Source organism: Lepisma saccharinum, chromosome 9, assembly GCF_977018435.1.
Source record: "Lepisma saccharinum chromosome 9, izLepSacc3.1, whole genome shotgun sequence".
Classification (NCBI taxonomy): Eukaryota; Metazoa; Arthropoda; class Insecta; order Zygentoma; family Lepismatidae; genus Lepisma; species Lepisma saccharinum.
The window spans coordinates 72,829,483-72,856,293 of NC_139237.1; the positions used below are offsets into that span (position 1 = coordinate 72,829,483).

The 26,811-nt window shown below is 38.0% G+C and overlaps 1 protein-coding gene across 5 annotated transcripts in view; it reads right to left on the reverse strand.

Annotated features, from left to right (window-relative positions):
• Positions 1-26,482, reverse strand: part of SERCA (ATPase sarcoplasmic/endoplasmic reticulum Ca2+ transporting SERCA) — a 125,174-nt gene extending 98,692 nt beyond the window's left edge. For 4 of the 5 annotated variants that reach the window (XR_014442130.1, XR_014442129.1, XM_083128395.1 and 1 more), the window contains exons 1-2: positions 26,307-26,482; positions 7,777-7,967 (exon numbers count right to left, since the gene is read on the reverse strand). Coding sequence is in view for 3 of the 5 variants with exons in the window: in XM_083128395.1 (XP_082984521.1) it covers positions 7,777-7,894 (118 nt within the window). In the remaining 2 variants the exon portion in view is untranslated. Of the gene's footprint in view, positions 1-7,776; positions 7,968-11,163; positions 11,612-26,306 lie in introns of those variants that run through there. The other variant, XM_083128396.1, reaches the window with a different exon arrangement.
• Positions 26,483-26,811: the final 329 nt, after the last annotated feature.

Below are 26,811 nucleotides of genomic sequence, written 5' to 3' on the forward strand. Positions count from 1 at the left end.
AACACATAATGTATCCAGGGATTGCAATGTGATTCAGTAGATCACACACTACCCTCAAGACGGAGGCAGAATCAGCCTCCGAAACGTTGGTAATTTTACAAATAACACAGTTTATTTTGATATTTAACACTGGCAACTTCCCGACCTCGCAAGGTAATCGTTATACATCAGGTTTGTTTCAAATTCGAACACGCGGACATCCCCGATGTCGTAGTGGTACCGTCGTCTCCTTGTAATCAAGAGGTTCCAGGTTCGATACCCGGCGGAGGCTCGTAGTGGTTCGAATCAAACTTTAAACTGCAGGTCCAGTCCCAATTAGCCTATCTGTGCATAAAAGTGGACTTCATTCGAAAAAAAATGTTCCTGGACCGTATATAATTTACCCGGTTAAAAGGTTCCTGGACCGAATTGAAATACTTTACAGATAAAAAAGGTTCTTTACGGTCCAGAACCCATTTACGCTTGTTGATTTTCTCTCCTGGGCAGGAATTGAATTTACTTTAAAATCCTAGACCTTTAACAACCCTGGAAATAGTCAGGCACACCACACCCACTTCATAATCAAAGCGTTTCGAAGTAATGAGGTAATTTAATTCATTATTACTTACAATTATCACACAAAAGCACAGCTAAGGTTTATACAGTTGAGAAAATGAGAATCCAGTTCAAGCGTAGACAACACGTCACGGGTTGGTCCCGCAACCCGAAAATCACCCGAGATCGATCCCCAGCAACTCCACCTTGCCCTACAGCTGGAACAATGACGTCATGTCTACAGAGTGGCGACAGCAGCGTGGAGGCTGTGACGTAAGCAGCAGGTTTCAAGGTGACGAGGAGAGGAACGGATTGCACACGCGATCCCAGCGCGCGGAAACGTCATCGATAGTGGTCTCAAGAGAGGAAACAGGGGGTCAGGAGAGACATAACGCGAAAGGTCAACCCGGAGAAAAGATATGCGTTGCCGTCACTTCGTCGGAGAAAGAAAAGTGCACGGGAACACGCGAGCGATAGTGTGTTAACCGAAAACCAATTCCGATAAGATGCAGTAACGTCAAAGCTACGTTCCGTAAGAAAGTATCTACATTGTTTCTTAAGTCGTCCCCCTCTCTCCCCACAAAGTGCCTGGCTGCCAAAGCACTCAGAACGGAAACTTTGCATAATACCTCACAAAAATGCCACAAAGTTAAAATTACCGGTGGAGGGGGAAGAAGAATTCCAGCAACTACTTCAGAAACATCGTGTCGAAAAATGTACAAGCAGTAAAGGTATTCATCTTCATCTACGTCACTTGTCTGCAACTTTCAGCTCACTTCGAATATTAAAGACGATTAAAAACTGGTGAAGGGGTGGATTCTTACAGAATTCCTGCTCAGGGCAGGACTAGCTTCGTTTGCAATAAAACTTTACAACTGCCATCACGTTTATGAATAATTACTACTTCAAAAGTTATTGCATATGATGTATGACGATGCGAGATAAAATTTACCACGTAATGACTCAAAGAATATGAAGGGGACAGTGGCGGCGATTAAAGGGGCGAGGGGAGGCAGTTGCCCCCGCACTATGCTAAACCTCATCTACAAAGGGAAATAAACTTTCTTTGCCCCTTCCCCCCCGGGTTTGGAACCCACTGGAAGGGGTTTTGAAAACCGGAAATACACGTTGTGTTTTTGGGTAAAATGTTTAGTAAGTAATACATCATCATGGGGGCTATTATAATTAAAGCATATGCAGACAAGCAAGGCTCTGGCGTTTGAACTCAAAGCCAGTATACATACTCGCCTGTGGGAACTAGCCTACGGGGGATTTTGTTTCGGAGGGGGCTGGTAAAAGTGGGTATCACATAGCTGTGTTTTAAGTAGGTGCGAGGTAAACTATAAAAGAATTCGTAATTACCATTTTAAACCTTCGCTTTGAAAGTTGTTCAATGACAAAAATGGATTTGTTTAGTTTAATATAATTTAGATTACAGGATTTTAATTTTTAATAATGTTGCCCGGTCAAATTCGTACATTTATCCATTTCATCTTATCACCGTCGTCGCGATTAGCCAAAAGTGGAAATAATGCGATGTTAAGTACACTAAACGAATCAATCATTTAATTAGTAATTGCACCAAATATATTATATGGTAATGCACTGTAAATTACCCAATAGAGAAAGTAGCCGCCATGGGCGCATTTCACACTTTTCTGTCAGAGACTATTACGAATTTCTATTACCATCGACATTTTCTTTTAATTGCAATGTTAAAAGGGGCGCCTTACTGATTGCAATTGGCCCGCAATCTTGGCAGTCTCAGTCGGGTCTTGATTTGAGGGAAGATATAATTTGTTTTAGGGTTGATATCTCCCGCCTGCCATGGACCTTCCTACACTACCTGCTACTTCGCATTTAACTCGACTGACCATAACTTTGCGCACAAGGACACGAGATAACTACACACTGCTCGCATGCCATGAGACAGGAATGAGTCAAATGAGCAATGACGTTGGCATGCTGATTTGAATTGAGAAGCATTTTAACGAATTATCCGCAGAGCAGGCGTCAGGATTTTTAGATACTTCAATTTTTTCTCTTCCCACACATCCTACTCATTTCATGAAAAACAAACAAAAACTTTTCTGAAATCTTTTCAGGGAGAAATAGTGAATAAAAAAATTAAAAAAAGACCGTGGACTTCTCACACAAGGAACACTTACTCATGTCTGGGAGTACAATGTGAAACAGGGGTTACTCTCTTTTTCAAGGAACTTTTGAGGGTGTCCCACAATTTTCGTGTTTGGAAAATGTCACTTAGTTTCTTTTGAATATTCTTCAATTATACTTGTACATTATTTAATGTAATAATAATATTAATGGATATGTATAGTATGTATAGTTTTTGTTGGAACGATCTTGTGAAGGAAAATGACCACAACCTAGTAGGCAATTGCATGTGGTCAATAAAAAATGTTATTGCATAAACTGAAAATAAATTTGATGCATTAGTTGCAAACAGCCTATTATTTGTGGTCACTATAAACTGCTGCATGAAGCACCATTAATACAATTTCAGAAAAAGATTTCTTTTAGGGTAATACAAATGACTTTACATAGTGCTTTACTAGCAGCACTTCAGCAAATGCAAATAGATGGTTGGTGCAAAAAATGTAGCATATATCTGTGTTCTCCAAATTATACCATGAAATTCATTTGATGCATTCGAATTTCAAAATACACTTTTGCATTTGACAAATGAATTGATTTCCTCTGCATTTGACAATAAATGAATTGATTTCCTTCGCATTTCTGCCACTTTTGGTTAATTGTGAAGATGAGGATGAATGGTAATAAGGTGAAATAGATGAAGGAACAATCACCGATACACATGAACAGCACACACAACAAAAGCCCCACTGATGATTATACTGGCCGAGAGTCCAGACGGCAGAGCTTCAATCTGCAAAATAAAGCCCAGGGTGTACTATGTGGCAGTGAGGTTGATATTTTGGTGTCTTGTGGAAGGATAATCCTTCACATTTGACTATATAACTTGGGTACTGCAATACTGAGAATATATCCAAGCTGAAAACTTATGTATGGCTGTCAAGCACCTCCCAATATTAATCACCATACTGAGAACAGTATTATAATTCATCCATAGATAATGTTGCTAAATGCAACAGAAAGAAGAAGAGCTGGAAAATATACTACTTGTTTTTATCAAAAATGTATCAGTAGTTAAAAAGAATATATATATATATAATCTTCCATTGTAATTTTAAATGTGTTATGGAGATAAAATATCTCAATTACATTTAACAGGGGACTGTGGAGAAAAGGTTGTAACGTGAGACACTGAAATCCAGGAATGATGAGAATTTCACTTTATATGTCTTTGTGAAATTTCCATCATGCTTCTTTAGTTGTTTAAACCAAGTTGGTCCTGCCGTGGCCGTGCTATCTAAGGCATCAGGCTTTGGGACGCTCACAGGCTCGAATCTCCTGGGGGAAAGGTTAACAATTTTTCTCCTGAGATTTCGGCCAGTGTGTGGCCACCCACCATCGTGAAGGAATTGAGAAGCCATGAGTGTCGCGCAACCCAGTCCTACAACAATGACTGGGGGTTCGTTGTGCTGACCACATGTCACCCCACGTTGGATGATCACCCACCTCTGCTGAGGGATGTGGGAGTGTGAGGCTGACACTCTGTAGGTAGGCCCTGGGTTCATGGGCTGTTGCACCATGGGCAATTTTGTTTTATACAGCTGAGGTGTGATTGGTGCTATATGTTGTACATAGTATGTGAAATTACATGTATAATATGCAGGACAGATCATTGTGTAAAGTGCCCTAAACAGTGTCTAGTGCCTATTTTGGCCATTTTAGGTGAAAGTCACTACATCCACATTAACATTTTTAGGGTCTCTTATTCTCCATGTAGCTATAATTGTTAGAACAATCAGTAGAATAATAAGCATGATGTGTCCCATCCTCTCCTATACACAATGCAGCAGTTGCTACTGAAGCTTCCTTTGATGTATTTATGATCTCTTTAAAAGGTTGGTATACAGTGTGTCTGAGCCTCTATTTCACACAGCACGTGGGTGCCATACAATGGGTAGAACTGCATTGAAAGTAACTGGTTGTTAGATATGCTTTAACATTAATATCTGTGATTCAAATTTTCAAATTATTCGATCACAATTGACAACTGTGGGACTGATACTAAAAGTATACACATGCTGGTTGCACAGTGTAGTTTTTGCAGCAAACCCAATTTGATAACAATGTGCAATGCCCGAAAGTTCCAGTTTGCACTGGTTAATGGGACTTTCTAAATATTATCTACGAAGGGAAAATTATTTTGACACATGTGAAGGAAACAAACATTTGTTTTGTTGAATTACGCACCATGGCTATTGTTATAAAACAGGTATGGGCAACTCTGGTACACTTGCGCAGACTCGCAAGCACTGCAGGGGTGGTGTGTGCACCGCAAGTTGCCTGCCCACATAATACACCTCTAGGCCTCACTCTAATGGAATGATGTGCAAGTTTCGTGTTGAATGTTTACAAATACTATGATCCATAATATTCTATGGGCAATATTATTTTTATGTTTTACCAATCTGAATGTTTTTCAAATAAATTGAAATCTTCGGTAAACCCAGTAGAACCTTTGTTTCTTACTTCTTCTGTCGCTTCTACATACATTATTGCCTCTCTGTGCACAAAGAAACAGAAGTTGAAAGAAGTAACACAGGCAACTTGAATAGGATACAGGCTATTTCAGCATATTTTAGAATCCCAGGCTTAAAAACAAACCATACACCTTACAAAAAAAAAACATTAAAAAAAATTTAACCCACTCAACAAGATATGTTTCTTATTCCTATCCCTATTTCCATTACTTTATTTAGCTTTTCTGCATCTTGGATTATTTTCAACACTGATAAATGGTGAAATAAATGGAATATACACAAAGATACATCCACAGAGCTACCTCAATGACCAAGGGCATTGAGTGGTCCTTTCCACTGAAGATTCCAGGTTCAAGTTTGGGCCTGGGCATGAGTGTCCATAAACCATCTACCATCAATGCTATTACCCATAATAGTCAATAGTGACATAAAAAGTATGCTAATGCAAATACAACTTGCATGGCTTCAAAATGAAAGCTATTACACAACAAAATTTGAATTCATAAATCATGATGTGAAACATAAAGCACTTCACATATTTCTTTAAAATTAATTACGATACAGTTGTGCAAAAATCAGTGATTAAAAATACAAGCATCTTTTCATATTTATGAGAGCAGTTGCTCCTATTTTTAAGGTTTGACATTTTTATTAATGGAAATTTTCCCTGATGAGACTATGCATTCACACAGCCCATTAAACACAGAGTAGTACTTTGCCTTTAAAATGATCCTGACAGATAAGAGGGACAGTTTGACTGTGGATAACTTGGAAAAAATTCTCATAATTCACAGTACTGCCAATTACGAGAACTAAGATGAATAACTACGATGAACTGATAGATTATTTTTTTTACAGAAAAGCCATAAAATGATTTTATTAAAAATATCTGTTGGAAAACATAAGCATTGGTGTAAGAATAGAACCTTATTTATTCCCTTCCCTGGACAATGAGCAACAACCTTTTTGTGCATGGGTTATATACTCTAATGTGTTATGTGGTCACTCTGGGATGTGGTGATTATAAACTAGAAGCATTGATGGCTGTACATATAATACAATCTTATTTCTTACCCTTTTAATTGTATTTTTTTAATGAACTTTCATTGCGAACAGTGATGAATTCAAGTGCAATTGTTTTCAACAAAATAAATATAAAAAAAGTTTGCACTATGGTGTGCCACATTGTAGCATTATTTCTTTCTCATTTCCTTTACCCAAGCAGTTCATAGATTTGTAAAAAAAATGTATAATCATTAATCCCACTCAAGAGGGATTTCTGTTGCACACAGGGAGCTTTTTGAAAGGATTACGGCCTCCCCAATGGAGGTTAACAATGTGACCTTATAATCAAGAGGTCTGGGTGTGATCCCTGGTGGAGACACACTGTACAGCAGTTCAGTTCTCATACTATAATGTATCCAGAAAATGGAATCCTGAGTAGAATAATCGCAGGATTTCAGGACTGGGGAATCCATCAAGGATCCCAATATTTAATGCTGACAGTTACCCACTCTTCCCTCCTTCCCTTTTGTTTGATGTTTTTTTAAGTCCACTATATGCACAGATAAGCTAATTGGAACCGGACCTACAGTTTAAAGTGGGATCCAAACCAGTGTGGATCATTCTACGTGGTTGCAAAAGAAAGTTGATATGTGCCAAAAGCAGCAATGCCTAACATATAGGCAACCATAAAACATAACAAAGACATAAAAGTCAGTCAGTCCTGCAGAGGAATAATACTCTTGACAGACATGACTCAATATGCAAAAATATTCTTATTACAAATACATCATTGTGCCTTCTTCACTTTTTAATTGGAATTACAAAACAAATCCTAGTAATCACTAATTGGCAAATGAAAATAATATGTTTTCTGTGGTGACACTGGGGGGAAAATGACCTAACAATTTTATTAAGAGCACAAACAGGGCAAAATAACAGTGCTAAAGGATTTGTGGCAACCACAAATAAATCATTACAGAGCCTCAAGAACAAGCATGTGTTTTGGAAATACAGGTACATGTTTGTTAAAATGCATGTGGCAAGAAGTGAACCTAGGGTGCTGTTTAAGCAAGAATTTTGTAATCCTGGGATTTTGAAATACTAGAAAAGAATCAGTATGGCATTCCCTAACTGCAATTGCACTCCCAATTAGCCCATCTGAATGTACAGTGGAATACAAATCCAATTGAAAAACCTGCTGAGTGAAGCGGGGAAGGAGGGGATAGTGTGTTCTATCCACTTGCAATGATTTGATTCGATGCTGGAATAGCAGCAACATGTAAAAAGGTTGCACACATATATTCTCCACTTCTATGGGAATGAACAGCCCACCTCCAACCCTCCCACATTTCATTGCTTGACAGATTGAAATAAGAATTTTGAGTGCACCAGCACTTGGGCTATTCACACCCCATCACATTTTACGAGGCCCAAACCCTTACCATAACTAGAATCACCACCTTTCAATGCAACGGTGCATGTAGGAACCCTGGCAAGAAATATCATCATGCTCTCCATTCATTTGTAAGCTATGAGAGTTCATTTTGTCCAAACCCAAGATGTAAAACAGAAAAATATAACTCACCATTTGGACCATATTTCTCCTGGTTCCTCTTCACTTGGTCTAGGGCAAGCCCTCTCTCGGGGTCCACATTGAAATAATTGAGAACTTCGTCTACTGATTTTGTATGGGCGTCATCCATGGTTAATGAGTTCTTGTCTCCAGGTTATTAAATTCCACCACACTCCCCCCTTCTAACAGGTTATCAGCAACAACTGCAAAAAGAGAAACACCTGTAATTAATATAATGCCATTAGAAAATAAATTAGTGAATGTCCTAGACTAACAATGCTTTACTTGTTAGATTAGGTTATGGTTCATTTAAAATTAGATTGAATTATAGCAAGCCTTGTAAGCAACGCACACAGGTACCCAGGACCCTCTGTACCCCTTAGAGAAAGTGAAAAATTTTGCATGGTATTTTAAGATTTTGCTGTTTATGAACATTTTCAGTTGATTTTAGCTCACGGAAATGTGTTATTGTGAAATAAAGTAAGTCTGTTAGCTTAGCGTGTTACTTTACTGTGAAGAACAGCCCGAAGGCTTCGTGCAAGTGAATCTAGCACCCAAAAATGACATTCCACAACAGTAACTATAATTTTAGGTAGCTAGGTAACGATTGCTAGGTTTGGTACCAATAGTTATTATTGACGTGTTCTTTCACTATTCGAGTGTACATACAAAGGGTTCTAATAACAAAAAGTGGCAAAAGCACTCCAAAATGGCAGGTTTTTGCTTACGCGGGTCATACTTTGTAATCGACTATCTCCGTTATTTGTGTTTTCTGCATGCTGGAACTAATTTTATATTACGTAAAACATCAAAATCTGTTGATTAATACAAATTTCAACGTTAATTCTCGAGGGGGTAAAGTGGGTAAACAGCCCCAGAAAACCATCAGGAAATATGTTCATATAAGGAATGCATATTCTAGACTAGCTAGACTGTTTGTGAAGTCTGACATCGAGACACTAAAAAACAGATGAAAATTGTGAATAAAATTATTCATTTCAATAAGAAGATTGGGATGATTCTGCGGTTAGCAACCAGATTTCTCAGGAGTTTGCAACCTAGCTGCTGTTGGAATGACAAGACTTCCTTGAAGATACATGGCATTTACGCAGGCAGTCTTCTCACTTCCTCCACAGCCTAGGACCACATGTCATAGTGAGATAGTCTAGATCGTCCACTCAGCATATCACACCGACTGGTCCATATTTATATGGTTTGGAACTTACTAAAATCGGGAGGAAAATGTTATATCGAAATGAAGAAAAATTTAAAGGCACCCATTTTCAATAGTAACAGTGACTGCACAACAAGCCAGTTCAGTGTAATATATTAATCCACAATAATTTGTTTTCTGCAAGTTTGTAGGATCTTTGCAAGAAAACTAGGAATGTGTTTGAAACTTGCATACAAATGTTTTTTTACTAATTAAAAGCAAGAGTACCCCACGATGGCAGGTTTTTAGGTATAATTTAACAATACAGGGAATTTCTCCAATTTGTTTGAATTTTCGGTTACTTACTAATTTGGGTCTCCTAATCACGAATCTGCACTTAAAATTTGGCGCTCACGTATAAATTTGGGGGCAGGTGAATCCGGCCACTTTCTAACATGCCCTTAACAGGGAGTCTATAGATATAGGCGGGAAGCCGGAGCGGAGCGGAGGCGGGGCCGCGATAGCGGTTGGGGGCGGTAGGTCGATTACCCCAGGGGCGGAGCCCGGAACCGGCGGGAAATTCGGAAATCGAGGGTGTGGAAATAAGAACTTAATTTCGATTATTTTGCTATTTCCACGTGTGAGCGCCAAATTTTGACTGCAGATTCGTGATTAGGGGGCCAAAATTAGTGAGTATGCCGAATTTCAAACAAAATGGAGAAATTCCCTGTATTGTAAAATCGCTCCGGTTTTTATTTACATAGGCCATACTTTGGGTTTTCCACACACTGAAACAAATTTTATATTACATGAAACATCAAAATCTGTCAGTTAAAAAGATTCACCATAATTCTGAAGGGGGGTACAGTGGGTGAAGAGCCCCAAGTAGTTTGCGGAACCGATTGTACTTTCACATCTTACACACCCCTAAAGAACAACTGAGAATATACTAAGGTAACCTAAGTTGCTTGACCTACTATGTAAACACTTTGAAAGGGGAATTTTATCACACACAAACATAAATCAGTGGAATTCGCAAACCATATATGGACATGCCATGAAATAAACAAATATCTACCCTGAAACCCAACAGAACACTCTTCGAAGACACCAACCTAGCTCACTTTGTGTAAAACATGCATATGGAAATATAGTACATACATTCCGGTAAAAATTTACTATCCTTCGGACACCTCAAATTTTTTCATTTCGTCAATTTTTGACATTCGTACTTACGTATCTGCTTCGCGGAACATTCCTGAAGGTGTAACAACTTTGTTTTGATGAAATTTGAACTATGTTTCCTAACCTAACAGAACTAGCCTAACCATGTGCCAATGGTTCGCAATTATTTCCAATTTCTAGATCCTGATACTAACACGACATCAAATTTTAACTATGTTTCCTAACCTAACAGAACTAACCTATCCACGTGCCAATGGTTCGTGGGGCTAGCTATTCTCCGTCGGAGAATTAATTTTCAACGAACAACATGAATTTCAGCTATGAAACATTCCCACATCACACAAAACACTTTCCCGATGTTCGACAATGCTACAGGAACTTATTACGGTAAGTAGTTTCTTCTGTAAAAATAAATAAATGTGTCCGAAATTTAGTAAACAAGTACCGAAAAATATATGAAGTTAAGTTCAGACCAAAGTTATAACTCACATCCACATTGATGAATAATTTGCAACCACGTATCTTTGAAATGTACAAAAACATATTTGTACTCCACAAAAAATGTACAAAAATTATAATTTAACCCCGTGTTAATAACTATAAGATGAGAGTGATTAGTGATTCATTACAGTTTCATTCTTCAACGCTTGGTACAAGTCTTTTTTGCCATTCCACTCGCTCGTATACAATAAAAGGACAAGAGCCGTGTGCAGATTTCAAAACTAACGGAATCAAATAATTTTCAAACTTCTATCTAGTTCACTCTCAACAAATTTCCAAATAATGCACTTTCATATAAAATAGAAATCCACGTAAATACACTTATATTTAAGTACATATCGATCAATTTCCATCCAATCACGCTTTAATTAGAGTATTCGTGCAATATTGTGTTGAGAACTATCTTACAATAGAAAGCCTTGAGTTACAATGACCAAATGTGATTTACTTATTGAATGCCTCATCCCATGAATTTGCCTTAATATTAAATACATTGCAAAATGCCCATACATGTACGAGTTTACTTTTTGTTCGTGTCAACGTCCTTGCAATTCACTTACCTTACGAACGCAAAATACTCTTCAAGCTATAGGCTTATGATAAATTTTCTGAAATCCAAATTCACAAAAAACTTCGTATCTTCCATACCATCAAATTTTATCGCTTCAAATATTTGTACTTCCATCCATATGCTTTTTCTAAAAACATCCCCTACATACACACTTTAGAACACACAAGGAAAAAGCACGGAAACGTTGCCAGAAACGATAAACCGGAAGTATGCTGTACAGCTCGACACGCTGCAAAAATATTCACAATCGTACCTCACTTTAAAAGGAGACTAAATTTGCTATTGATTTTCACGCATCTCACTATTTATAACAACATAAACGTCTCGCTAAATAAACTTATCGTTAATCGACGGTAGCAAACTTTGCCATACAAGCACCACACATACAGAACAACATCATTCACTACACATCACACTTCGACTCGTGTTCCCCTCGCATTTGTTGATTACGCACGCAACTAATGACTGTGGTGACCGTAGGCATGATGTTTCCTGTCTCATTTCCAACGAGTTATCAGCATATGAGGAATATAAAAGTAATATTAATTAGAATTTGGTTTTTCTTCAGTTTATGATCTATTAAGTTTCTAAAATTAATTTAATTGCACACGGATTTTATCTTACTGTTTCGTGCAAATAGACTTTCATTTGACTTCCTTTTCAGTGTTGCTAAGTCCTAAGACAATATTTACAGGCAAGACGAGAAAAAGGAAAATATGGTCTTAGGACTTTCGGAAAGTTTTCAGTTTTATTTCAGTTGTAAGCACCATATAACAATGGTTTAATACATCACATCAAATATATATATTCGAATCAAATCGGCACCTCTCTGAAATTTGCAACGAATAAAATGTGAGCAGACATAGATAGATTTGCGAGCATACTTTTAACACTTATAATATGGTTCTATTGGCTTTAATAAGAATTTTCTTTAGCAAATGGTAACGCCAAAAAGTTCTAAAGCAAATATTCATACGCGAAGTAGATATCTAGAAATGTGAAATAATTTTCGGAAAAATACATAAATTTTTAATGAGTTTGGCAACACTTAGCTCATGTGGATCCCGGCTATTGGTCGATATGATATCGTCTGTCACAGTTCGGCGAAAGTGATCCAGCTGTTTTGGTCTTTCAAGTTTGCGAAAAGTTTATTAGGATTTGAAAATAATATTGATTTGGCGTGTTGGATAATATATATTTATTAGATAATGCTTTAGGAACTAAATTTCCACCTGCGTTTGGCTTTTTTTTTTAATATATCAGTGACGTACTAAGAAATGGAATGAGTTGGCTGGATTTTCAACTTCTGATGCAATGTCCTTAGGTAAAACTGCCATTGCGGAGTATTAGGAAATCTCACCTAGAATGTGCATGCATGAAATGTCCACAGTGACAGGTGCGAAATTCAAATACGTATTTTCAAAATATTTTTATTATTATTTTGTGCAGTGCTACGGTACGTTTTAATTTTTTAAACTTAAAAATTTACAACCTTGGGTATGTTTTAAGTTTTAAAATATCCAGTAGGTCAACGACTCGAGAAATAAGACATAGTTAAGTGCACAGGTATTATTAACAAAGAGCCAGCTTACTTAAACAGGGCGCACTCCATCTTTTGCCAGCTCAAATCAAAATATTTCCTCAGATTGTGAGAAAATTTCATTTCGATATGAAGTTCATTGATTTGTAATCAACACGTCTTGAATTATTTTTTTTAGAAATACTTGCTCTACTTTGTAACGCAGAATTATACAACCATATAAAATACAATGACGCTAATAAAGAAATGACGAATTAGATTAATGAAAGGACAAATATATGCGTTGACCGGATTTAAAGGCAATACATTTTACGCAACAGTACCTGAATGTATTTGTTGTGTTTATGGTAGAACTTACACAGACGTGTTCCAAATTTTTCTAACCGAAGGATACTACCATTTTCAAAGGTATCCGTCCATATATAGAACAGAAATTGTGACGCTACAGTGTTTAGGTTATGTTGAGATGCTATACAGGGTGGCCCAAAAGTAGGTATACAGTACCAGTGACTTTATTCATCAACAATTAATCAACAATGTATGGTATGGTAGTACTACGACTGTGTACTTTCAAATTACCAACCATCATTCACAGTATCAAGATGTCTGAAAAGGATAATGAACTTACAAAAAACAATGCCAGGCCGACAGTGGTAGGCTATATAATGTACCTACTTTTGGGCCACAAACAAAAGCATATGGACGTACAGTGGGATCCATGAGTATTATCGTGCAAATTGTACATGACTATTTTCATTAAGTTTTCTCTTATATTCTGTGTGTTTTTAAGCAATGGATTTTTATGTATGCTGATGCAGAAGTTGTGAACAGCTTGTTTTGAGATTTCTTTTAATTCTTGAAGTTCTTATTGGGTCATATAAAGTGCACGAACATGGTGGTGGACAATTTGCACGGTAATACTCATGGATCCCACTGTACTACTCAACATATACAATCGGCAGCTAAGATTAATAATAGGCAAATTGTCCATCACTATTTTTGTTCTCTTTATTCTAGACCCAATTTAGTTCAAGGAATTGTGGCGAATCCGTTGGCGCTTGCTGCATATTGGCTTTTCTATTGCATTTAATGACCCTCACATTGCGGAAAACCGAGTGAATGAACATGATGATGGGCAATACTTGCTCATTTATGCAGGCCTCCCCAATAGCGTAGTGGGTAGTGATGGACGATATCGGAAATTTGATATCGCGCTATATCGTCAAGAAAATATCGTCACAGACGATACGATGCGATATTTTTTCCGTATCGTGATATCTGCGATATATCGTCTCCACGATATATATCACTAAAATATCGTGACGATATACCGCCAACACGATATATATCGCCAAATATCGTGAAGATATATCGCCAAAATATCGTGACGATATATCGTCTAGTTGATATCGCCTGGACGATATTTTTTCAATATCGTGATATATCGTCTGGACGATATATCGCCCAACACTAGTAGTGGGTCGACAGTCGGGAGTTAGGCCGGCAGTCGTTAAATAGGCCTTGGCCCGAAAGGGTTGTTGCGCCAGGGGCTACTATTATTATTATAGATAGTTGTAACATCCCCCACAATTTTGCGCAAAAAATATTGTTATAAAAAAACAATATATTTGATTGATTTGGGGGACTAAAACCAATCAGCTCAGCCCCCATTGGGTGTGTCTTTGGTAGGAGCCTTTATCACAATACTTTCTATAAAATATTTTATTTTGTATTTTCTATATTATTATTCAAAGCGCCCCTTCACATTCCCTAGCGCTGTTATGTGTACATAACGCAGCCAACATAACATGGTTCGAGGGCGGAGGCTATTTATGACTTCTTTAAGGTAGGTTCTCAAGCTATCAATATTAAAAGATAATTTACGAGCGCACAAGGCTGGATAAAAACCCGTGCATATGCTACATCCAACGATAATTCTCTTATATTCGTGCATACTCAAGCACATTTCGGTAGTCAGCTGCCGACTGTTAAAATTAGATCTGAAACGCATCAAACACGACACTTCCGTAACTAGCGCCGCCTACGGCAGAAACTTAAAACAAACAGCTGGCTCTCGTGTATCCACCATCGTTGACTTTGACTTCTATCACTTGTTCTACGTCATGGATGTTCTGCCTGGATTTGCTGTGTTCTGTTAGTGATTGCTGTTACAGGGGTTAACAGCCAGCCAATTTATACATGTAACTATTACACTGTAATCGATATTTCTTCAATACGTTTCATTCTCCTCTGTCCTCTAGTTTTCTTAAGTGCAAGGTGAGGTTCATGACACTTACAATATGTTTTCCAAAAGGCAAAACATTATTTTTCTATAGCCTGTGGAAACCCGGCAAACACTGTCACCCATTTTTCGTTATAACCTTGAGATCTAGTGTTAGAAGCGCCGGATGTCATCGAAATAGGCACAACAGAAATATTCAAAGGGGAGGGAGGTGTTGGAAATTCAAGAAGCCCAGATTTTATAATAAACAATACACTCGCAGCAGGGGGCGGCTCAAGACAAAAAATATAACCTGGGCGAGGTGGATTTTTGGGCCCCCTATTTTCTACCCTGGTCTCCCTAATTTTCACCTTGATCCAATAAAAAGCATGACTATGTTATATATTTCCAGTTTTAATGACAAAAATAATACCCTTATTTTTAAAATACTTTAAGCATTACTTGATTTTGTTTATTTTCTTCGCTTTTCTGCCACTTTTGGCTAATCGTGAAGATGAGGATGAGTTATGATATGATGAAATTGATGAAGGGATTATCACAAAGAACACCCATGCTCAGACAGAAATTCGAACCAGGGACTCGTCGTGGCGCGCTGTACTAATCACTCCACCACGCCGGTTGGCTTTAAGTGTTACTGTTAAAGAACACGTTTATTGCAGGCATGTATTTATTTAATACCTACATAATGACATCAAAACAATTCTAATCTCTTAGCTTAAACTGCTATATGATTTTGCAATGTACGCATTATGTTATGCTGCAGTAATTTCAATTAATTCTTATCTACATAAAATTCAACTCTGTTTAAACAAATAGACATGTTTATGTAATAAGAAATAAGTTTTTGGCGCTACTCAAAGGGAGACATTCCGGTTTGGCGCCCCCCCCACCCCCCGATGGCGGCGCTCTGGACGGTCGCTCAGCCCTTAAGCCGCCCCTTCGCTCATACGGCAATAATGCGCACAAAAACCAGCTAGAAAATAAAAATTAAGAATTTGCAGCCAGTGTTTGCGTACATTTTGCACAACACGCACACTTAACGTAACAGGGCAAGCAAATCTGATATCCAACGTCGAATTGGCGCTATGAAACGAACAACAGTCTTTGTTTGATTTCGTACGAATTATAAATAATTCTGGCAAGATAGCTTGCATCAGGTAGCGAAAAGATGCTTCTAGAAAAGAAAAAGAGAAGAAAAAGTAAATGGTATTTTGTGAAATTAAGGACCAGCTGCCAAATTGTTCAGCCAGTTTTAGCACGGTAGCTCATCCTGGCTGGCAAGAAGTCAGCGACGCCGGAGATAGGCCTAAATTCAGAAAAGGACAAACTAGGCGAAGAAAGGTGGAAGGCGACACAGATTCTATTCTCAGCCACTGCGGATTTGACCCAGCCAACCTGTGTTCCATCGGTACGCGTTAAACTTAGATACCAGGTAGAGGGACCTTGTTCGCTAGCAGCTGTTAATGAAGAAACAATAATAGATGAAATGTCAGAAGAAGATTTCAAGGTAGTATCTGGCAACAATGAAGTGTTCAAAATCAAGACCTTTTGATGTAGTTCATCATAGCTTGACCTTGATCTTGGAGCGATATTTTTCTTTATCCACTTTCAGACAAGAAAATTGCATTCATTTGTTTGTTTCTATTTTAACACTAAACTGGCTCCAATTGAACTAAATGAATTAACTTCACAATGAAATTTGGCGATCCAAAATTCTATTTAGAATCCCATTTCCGTTTTTTTAGTGTTGTTTTAAGTCCACTTTTATGCACAGATAGGCTAATTGGCACTGAACCTACAGTTTAAAGTGGGATCCGAACCACTATGTGCCTCCACCGGTTATCGAACCTGGAACCCCTTGATTACGAGCCGACGTGGTGCATTTCATTTGCAATTACAATTCAAATAATCAGTTGGGCTTCCCCGATGGAGTGATGATAACGTTGACGCTTCACATTCAAGAGTAACTACCCAGGTTCGATCCCGGTGGAGGTACATTGCACAGTGGTTCGGATCTCACTTTAAACTGTACGTCCAGTACCGATTATCTTATCGGAGCATAAAGTCGACTTTAAATAACAATACCATTCATTAATCAGTTGATCCAATTTTCTTTTTATAAATAAACATCTGAGTCATTGCTCCAGAAGTAAACTCAAAATATATAGCTACTCTTTTTGCATCTACTGTAGTATTTAAATGGATAAATTAATAATTTTGAGAAAGTTTTCGAGTGTGCACTTAGTAACTCATATTCGACTCAACCAGTAACTTGATTAATAAATATGAGAGTAGAATATTACAAATAATTATTAAGCTACGCACAATTGTGCTGTATAAACTACACAGTACAGTCAACGAATTAAGTAGAACAGTGTAATATATACAGCGCAAATTTGATTGACCCATTCTGATGTTCTGCAAAATCATTAGAAAAGTTTACCCTTTCACTAATATGCATTAAACACTAATTACACGAAGCAGCAAAAATACTGCTTAAAACTATCGATCAGTGTCGGTTGAACTTCACTTTGGACAATGGATCCCACTTTAAACTGTAGGTCCAGTTCCGATTAGCCTTATAGTGCATAAAGTGTACTTAAAACACCAACTCAATCAATTCACTTTGGACAAAAATGCTGTGCAAAGAAGTGAATTGCGACACGATAATCTACCACTTTTACAGAGCAGGAAAGATGGAACTCTTCATTTCCAATAAATATGACAAAACTAATTTAGTAGGTTTCATGACCTTCGGCAGTATCGTGCTGAAATTACGTCATTATCATTGCCTTAATTGCTGTACCTGTTACGTCTACACTTCAAAATAATCATGCACGTATTACAGATAAGAGGTGAAACTATGTCTCATATCATCCAATCAGTAGTCATTAAAGTCAATCATGCTGATACAAGATACAGCTTACGTGAATGGATAAAAAATAAAAACAACAAAAACGATTATTCATTTTTCATTGTAACAGAGCAATCACTGCACTCATGGTTACTAATTTTATCAGCAGCTTGACGTAACGTACACTTTGAACACCTACAAGTATGAGAAATGTACTCGAGTGTGATCTGCTGGCCTTGACTACGGTTTGTTCGTGGATTTTGTGCGATTCCTTCAGGTAAATTATACACGCTGGAACTTTTAACTTCGGTCGGGATATTTCTTTCACTGGTCCAAATATTTAGGGTTGATGCTAAATTTCACTCAGCTATTGCGCGTGTGTTTGGAGGGGATTGCATACAGAGTGTCTGCGTACAATAGTCACAAATTTTTACAGAGGACATAAAGGTCAACAACTTCTCTTGATAAGGTTTCGCTATCCTGTACACATGTAACCACGCGTCAAATATTAACATATCATTTTTATGTCGGATAACATACCGAAATATATAGTACGTTATGAAAACAGTATTTCGTCAGCAGAGGCGCCAGCAGTCTGATGTCTTTCTATTGTTTTTCTATCCCTTGGGTTAATCGCGACGATGATCATGAACAGATGAAATGTATGATGGTAGAAACGAATTAATACATCCACGTTTTACACAGGGTTTGAACCCGGGACCTCTGACTTCGAAGTAAGTAAACAGGACCACTCATCAAGGTGATGTCATTGAGTTCATCATTTTCCCTCTTAAATTATGCATTCTGTCATCATGCACACATACTCATCCTTTTCGATCAATTTCCCTTGAGAAAGGACTTTCCAAGTTTTGTCATGTGCTCTTAACCCACCACAGGATGACTTGTGCTTTTAATTGTTACACACACTGTCCGTATCAACTGAATATTATCCGGCCGACTCGATGGCCGAGCGAATCTACCTCCGTGGTGGACTGGTTAGCACAGCGCTCTCCTACGCCCAGGGCCGGATTTACCTCTTTGCCGCCCCCCCCCCCCATATCGTTTATCAAGAATGAAAAACAATCATTATTTTCTGTATTACTATTAACGGAATGCAGTATTAATTAAATGATAGTTACATACAAAAAATGTAACAAAACGATATGACATTAATTAATATAAATTACATTTTAACATTTACCTTGTTTTTCAGAGAAAACTTTTATTTTTACTTCATTTAAGTCATAGGACAGAACACACACTGGCCTCATCAACAGCACTTTCCTGACTTTTTCCTGATTACATTTCTGTATAAAAAATAACTGATTTTCGGAACCTTCTTCAGAAATGCTTTCATCTTTCTCCGCATTTCTATTTTTGTATTGCGACCCACTGGGTCTTACTCTTTGATCACTCATAATGAGCGTAATGACGTTTTAAACTTACCCCAACAAACGCACGTCGGACACTGACACACGCGAGACGCGACACACCACCTACTTCTTGAATAATATTCTCGAGCAACTAACAGTAGAATAGTACAATGCGAAAACCCTTTAATAATGCTTGCGCCGACAGTTTAATTCTCAACAATTCAACGCCAAACACATGCTTTCGATATGCGGCCAATGCCGGCAGTAACAAGTAACGGCGTTCCTGGAACGCAGCCAAGCTGGTGTTGTCTTTCAAAAGCAAACGGTAGGCTCCACGTTCTTGCCGCAATCGCCGACCCGGCTTAGCACAATACTGTACATTCGAAACAACAACGTCGGTAATTAAAACAACAAATTAGTAAACTAGTTCCGAGCCCTGCTAGCCTTTCTCTCTTAAGAAATATTCTTCGTTAACTTATATTTACAATACAACTACATTAAGTCATTCCATTCGTGTGTCCGAAGAAAAAAAGAGGCAATCCGAGAATTAGGTATTCCTTATAAATTTAAAACAAATAATCGTGCCGCCCCTACCAAAGTTCCGCTCTAGGCCCGGGCCTATGAGGCCTATTGAGAAATCCTGGTCTGCCTACGCCAAGGGTCTAGCGTTCGAATCCTGGTTAAGGGATGTTCGTGTTTTCTGTCATGAATGAAATGGTAGATACTTAAGCCAAATTGATGTAAGAAAATGAAAAACGGAATGATAGGGGAAACTGCCGTTTGGGGATTTTCCTTTAAAAAAAAGTGCGCGTTAAGTGGTCGATCTTCGATCCCGACAACAAAGTTCATAGGTTCAAGTTAAGTGGACTTAAAATATCAAATCAACCAACCAACTTTCATTTAATAATCACACCCCATCCTCATTGTCGAGATTAGCCAACAGTAGCAGAAAAACAACGTACAGTCACGGATAGTCCTGGGTTGTAACAAACCCATTTACTTTTAATTTAATAATTACAATCCAGAAGTGTCCGTGACTGTACAATGACTAAAATTCAATATAAATACAGAAATACTAAAGATATTCCCGATTTCCGAGTGAAAAAGTATATGTCATGCATTTATGTTGCAACATGGAAAGATGGAAAAAAAATCTAAATGACAACTTTGGATCTGTACTGAGAACGTCCACACATTACATCTTTCAAGTGCTCGGGAAATTGCCTACTTGAATCATCAAAGGAATCGCTATTAGAATTAATTCATGTTGATGTCTTTTATACGCCATGGAAGAACGTTAAACTGTTTACTTCAAGTAATACTATTCGATCTCGCCACTGAAGTTCCTGGTTTGGCGTTCTGGCCCGAGCATCTAACCACCACACATTCTCACCGTCGCGATTAACCAAACGTGGCAAAAGAGCGGATAAACAACAAAAACACAAAATACTTATTCTAGTAATATGGAAGATCTTAACCTCGTAGACGGGTGCAAGCCATGGTGAAGATGTTTAAAAAAATCCAATATTTCAAACATATAGGGTAAAGGTTGGTATTATCGTGATATAGGTTAATATCGTGATAGTTTTGTATTGACGTATTAGGAAATACCACGCGTGAGAGAAACTGCCTGTCGTTCGTACGTGTTTCGTAAAGGTCCTGCCAGTAAGTGAGCAAAATGGCGCCAGGCAGAAACACACGTGTTGACCAGGAGAAGAAAATACAAAAACTATCACGATATTACCCATATCACGATAATATCAACCTTTACCCTAATAAAACAATTTCTTCCAGCTAATGCAAGCATTTTTTGCACACAAATTACGTGATATATTCTCCCAATGGCACCGATAAGGGATATCAAGGAGCAATAAATGTGAAGAAACCAAGACTCGAAATTTACGCGAGCCATAATCTCTACACAGTACTATAGATTTTAATTATCAGCCATTGATCACAGATTTGGAAAGAGTAGTTGCGTTCTCTGTTCTAACCAGATTATCAAATGCGTATCTGCAGGAATTTCATTCATTGCTAATTGGAACCTTATTACTGATCTATGTGTCTATTGTGTCGATGGAATTTTCAGAACATAAATTTGTACATTTCTTATTTTTACGTCAGTTTTATGCCCTTTAAGGCTAATCGAGACAATTAGGATGATTATTAGATGAAATTGATAAAGGATCGTACACAAAGGAGCATCAATGTCCATTTGAACTCTTTTTCGAATAGCGTGGCAGTCATCGAACGCTATGAATGTCTCATACTGCTACAAAACTTAGATTTAAATTCTACAAAATATTTGTTTGCTCTTTAAGAGTAAACAATATATACACACTAAAATAAATCACGAACATAAGCATCGTCCCTTATGTGTAAATATCATCATTCTTTCTTTTAAAAAAAGAAAACCTACAACACCGTTATTTACAATACTTTCGAATCATAATCATTACGATAACATCAAAAGATGGTTATATAAGCCAGCCTCCGTTGCGGAGTGGTTAACAAAGCGCGCTACGACGCCAATGGTCCAGGGTTCGAATCCCGGCCTGGACATGAGTGTTCTTTGTGAGTTTCCCGTCATCAATTTCACATCATCACTCCTCATTTTCGCGATTAGCCAAAAGTGGCAAAAATGTGAAGTAAAATAAACGAAATGAAAATTTAAGAAAATATGAGTATATAACATGTTAGGACATAACCAAAAAAATCACAGAATACGGTAATAGTAGTTGAGAAGATGAAGAACTGGCGATGCTAACATTTTTAGCAGTCTCCATACAAACCGTTGAGCCGACCTCCGTGGCGGAGTGGTTAGTGTCTTCTCATCAATTTCATCATATCGTCACACATCTTCATCGTTGCAATTAACCAAAGTGGAAGAAAAGCGACGCTAAATAACAAAAAGAATCAAATTGTTATAATTACTAAATTGGAATATCCATGCATTAATTTAAGGAATTGTGAAAATTAAATATGCAAACTCGTTAAACAGCAAACTTTGGAAAGATAATACAAAAATGCAGAACGTTCATTTCGGATGAACTTACTGTATTTTGGAGAGCCTGAAGGGAAAATTGTACAAAGAATTACTTGGTCCAAGAGTCAGAGGGATGGTTCGAACACGTGAACATGCCGTGCTAAGAAGGGACAAAGCATATCCAAGGGCTGTCCTATATTTTTGGCAACGCAATTTTCTTCCCCCAGCCCTATAGACAACCATTACGCTTTGGTGATTTTCATCACAGGCTTCTGAGAGTAAATATGGCATCAGCTGAACTGGCGCTCGTCCAGATTTAAAGTTAGCAAAATAATCTTCTTTTTTTCCTTCTTCTATGTCCTTCCTTTACGTAAGACATTGTAACTTGTTTTCTCTACCTTCATGGATGCAATCCAAAATTATTGCTTTACCAAAGACTTTTGAAAGAAGACTTACAATACATTTTTTTGGTCATGGTACATTCTTTCAAAGTGTATACCTCGTGAACGTGGTCGATTCCTTTTTCCTTTGTCAATAAAATAGTTGCTATGATGTTATGCTATATGTTAGTGCATCAATGTGCAAATTAATTTACTTCGTCTTTCTTAGTCAGTGGTTCAAGCATTAACAGGGTCAATTGTATATAACCTAACTACAGAAAGTCTTTCTTAGCAAGAAATGTCTTTACTCGTTATTAGATCCTGAAGACTCACAATCAATATATGATTTGATTATGTAATGCTGTACTTCCACATCTTTTAGGTTAACCATGATTATGGTTAGATGAAACACTCAACGCGCTTGGTTACTGAAGTGGTGTCCGATCGTGGTAATATTGCAGTTCTCTTATACGACTGAATGAAGATATAGCTACTGAAATTCGCCTATAAAGGCTGGAATTATAAATAATGTGAGTGAGATAAAATTTAAAACTGTGTAACTACATTTCAAAGTTTGTACCTCCTCACTATTGGATCTGAATCAACAAATTGGATTGTAAATTACGTGCGGATGCATGGGAGGAGCGATGGGAGCGACGCCCCTTTAATTGCTAAACCCTTGAATTTATAGTAATGCTCAAAGGGCCTTCCCGATGGCGCAGTGGTAGCGTCGTCGCCTTGTAATCAAGTGGTCCCGGGTTCGATACCCGGTGGAGGCACATAGTGGTTCGGATCCTACTTTAAACTGTAGTTCTAGTCCAGATTAGCCTTACTGTGCATAAAGTGGACTTAAAACACCAAATCGATCAATCGAATATTGCTCAAAAGCAAAGAACATTTTTTTAAGAGTAAGAGAGGTCAAAAGTATTATGTCAGAAGATCAAGAGAATGAAGCAAGGAAGAAAGGAATACAGAGGGAGAAAGTCAACAGAAACAACAGGAGATGGAAAGATAGAAGGAAAAAACTAGGAGAGAAAAGAGGGAGTGAGTGAAGGTGGGTGGAACACTATCATTGTTGGAATAAATTCTGAAATTTGATTGTTTCCGGCAAGTAGAGGTACCCCATAAAGTCCCAAGTATCTTCCTGGACCAGCCGCTGGCTAAAATGGTAAGGTTTCTTTGACTACACTCGGGAACAATAAATTAGGCGTTTTGCAAAATTTGCGCTGTTGCCACATAGTCGCCCGACACATTCGGAGAGTTTGTCAAACTAGGTTCTCGTCTTGCAACCCACATTTATAATATATATTATATAAAATAGTATTAATATTTATTGGAAAGATCAGGGAAAACAAGAGTCCGTTTCTCCTTGGATGAAGAGTTAAAGCTCTGGCTATGCAACACTGTATAGTGAACGTTGCCCTGCTGCCATATTTCGGTAACGCTAGTATAGTCATTCCCCCATGATATTTTCCTACAAGATGTAGATGCTCTCCGTAATACAAATCAACGGTGTTGCAAGCCTTGGAAAGGGAGTAGTAATACGTGGTTCATACTGCCGCTACAAATTGATTTGGGTGTAGCTCACTCAAAAAAGTTATACGTTTTAATCGTAGTCCAGCGGCTCAGTTGATATACAGAAACCGTTTTCAAGTACAATAGACTATCACTAATAATAGTAGAAAAATTAAATTCTGTGGCGGAACAGTGCTTCGAGTGCTGGGGTATGCAAACGGCTTTTCATTGGGTGATGTTTGGTCAGAGCATAGAACCCATCACCGCCGTTATCTCGCTTTTTAGACCGAAACCCGCCACTTCTTTTCAAGTAGTTCCCCAAATGGCCTAGCGATACTAAGGACGGCTCGCACCAAAAAGCGAGGGGGCTAACCCATCCAGCTACCGAGAGTCCTAATATGGTTTAAGAAACCAATAAAAAATGTTGCAAATTACCACCCGCACTTCATTTTCAATGTAATTTGAACCCAAGCTTAGAACATAGAAAACAAGACATTAATAACCCGAGCACGGTAATTTAAAAGCAAAATGCGAAAGGGTCTCTTTATTTTGGAATACACGAAAATTAAAATCAAATATAATTTGCGAAGGAGTAAAAAATTGAAATCTCTCATATCTCATGTTCACTCCGTCCCTTTATTCCTCCGTTTTCGACCCCATATTAAGATGGACCCCTGCCTCGGAACAATATAGAGTAGGCAGCTACCATATAATGCACACCTGATGACCAATAGTGGCATTTGTATCAAGATAGCATTGCACTTCAACATTACTCAACCAACAAGAACAGAGGCTAAATTTTGCACGCTAAAAGTACGCGGATAATATTCATTCCCAAGCCAGGATTTGACCCAGGGAACTTCGGCTGTAAGTCCGAAAATTGAACACTTAATGATCTCGATGACCAAGCCGAAGCCGACAAAAGAGTACCTAGTAGTATAGTAGGAACTACTAGAAATAAGTTTAAAAGGTACCCTTGTGATTAAACTAGTTTTAGATAGTTTTCACATGATGAACAGTGTTCAAATCCTGAACACAAAGCATTTCTATTCACTTTTTCACTGACATTTCAAGCGGGAAAAGCAGTTGAATAATTCAAGTACATCTGCCCAAAACGAATTCAACTACTCAACTTTGTTCAGCGACGGACCATTGTTAAAACCCGGTTAATAATTCGAGATTTTAACAATAGTATCCACATATTTTCAATATGATCACAGTTAACAAGATACCATTGTTGAAATCCGGTAATAATTCGAGATTTTAACAATAGCATCCACATATTTTCGATATGATTATAGTTAACAAGATACCATTGTTGAGATCCGGTAATAATTCGAGATTTTAACAATAGCATCCACATATTTTCGATATGGTTATAGTTAACAAGATAGCATTGTTGAAATCCGAGTATAATTCGAATTTGTGGCAATAGTAGCCACATGTCTTACACGTTAACTTGATTAACTAGACCCCACTGTTAAAATCCGATATTCAGGTTTTAACGGTATTGCCGTATGTTTTCCATGTGAACTATGGAAAAGAATATACAGAGGTTAATATCTTGGCAACGGAAGGTAATCACGGATTTTATGGCACTTGGTACGAACCACTAAAGTAGGTGGTTTGTACAAGAAACAAGCTTCGGATTACATTATAAAGAGAAGCATTTTCATCATGAAGATAACAAAACTCGCTGGGAATTTTGCAGCAAAACAAGCGCTTCGATCACTTCCGGCTTGTTGTTGTTAGCTGATTGTTTGTAATCAGCAGGAGCGAGTCACTAAATGACAGTGAGAGTTGTCCAGTGCAATAGCAGGACTTGTCTCACTGCAATGGGTTCACAGCAGGTGTTCAATTTGCCTTTACTTGCGTTTCCTTCGTAATGCAGCTCACTGTTACCGCTGCGCGTTTGTTTCACTACCGTGTCACTCACGAACTGTTGGATTCCGTTTCGCTCGAATCTTTGTAACATCCTACGCATGTCACCACTCGGGAATAAGCAATCACGGGTAAATTAACTTGGGATCTGTGAACGGGCACTGGGCTTGTTAGTAAATGCATAAAAATCCTGAGAAGAGACACTGAACCACTTTTTTTTTCCAAGGAAGTCTTCGTACCGCCGCAAAAGCTTGGTCCGGTATCTTCAAAACGTAGCGTAAAACTTTCACACACCACATATGGGCTATACACTATCACCACACTAAGACAAACTATTAAAAACTCTTACATATGCACTTACCAACTTGCACTCAAAAAGCACACTAGTTGTTACTGTTTTTTTTACGAAATGTAAGCGGAACTTTTTTTATTGTTCGTATGCCCCCTGTTTATTGACTTGTCCCCCTGCACATAACACGAAAGTTAACTAAAATGCAACGCCTGCGCTGCTGGACGAAATGGGGCACCATTACCTAACACAGTGTGCTTAAATAACCTGTGCCAGTGGCGACGCCTATTGCTAAAAATCAGGAACCAACTTCCCCATCGCTGGCCGAGTGACGGGCAGGGTGCCAAACTTGCCTTCAACGCCTATTCGGTGGTACCGTCTTTGCTTAGGTAGCTCGGTAGCAAAACTTCCCTTGGAATTTTTGATTGGCTAACATACTTGGCAGGAAAATAGACCTTTGTAATTACTTGGTCGTCTTTTTTTAATGCTTTTTACCTTGGATAGAAAGATGAACTATGTTACATTTGTCTTCTTCCTTCTTTATCGTCCAGAGTCTCTGTACGAGTCCGTGTGGCTG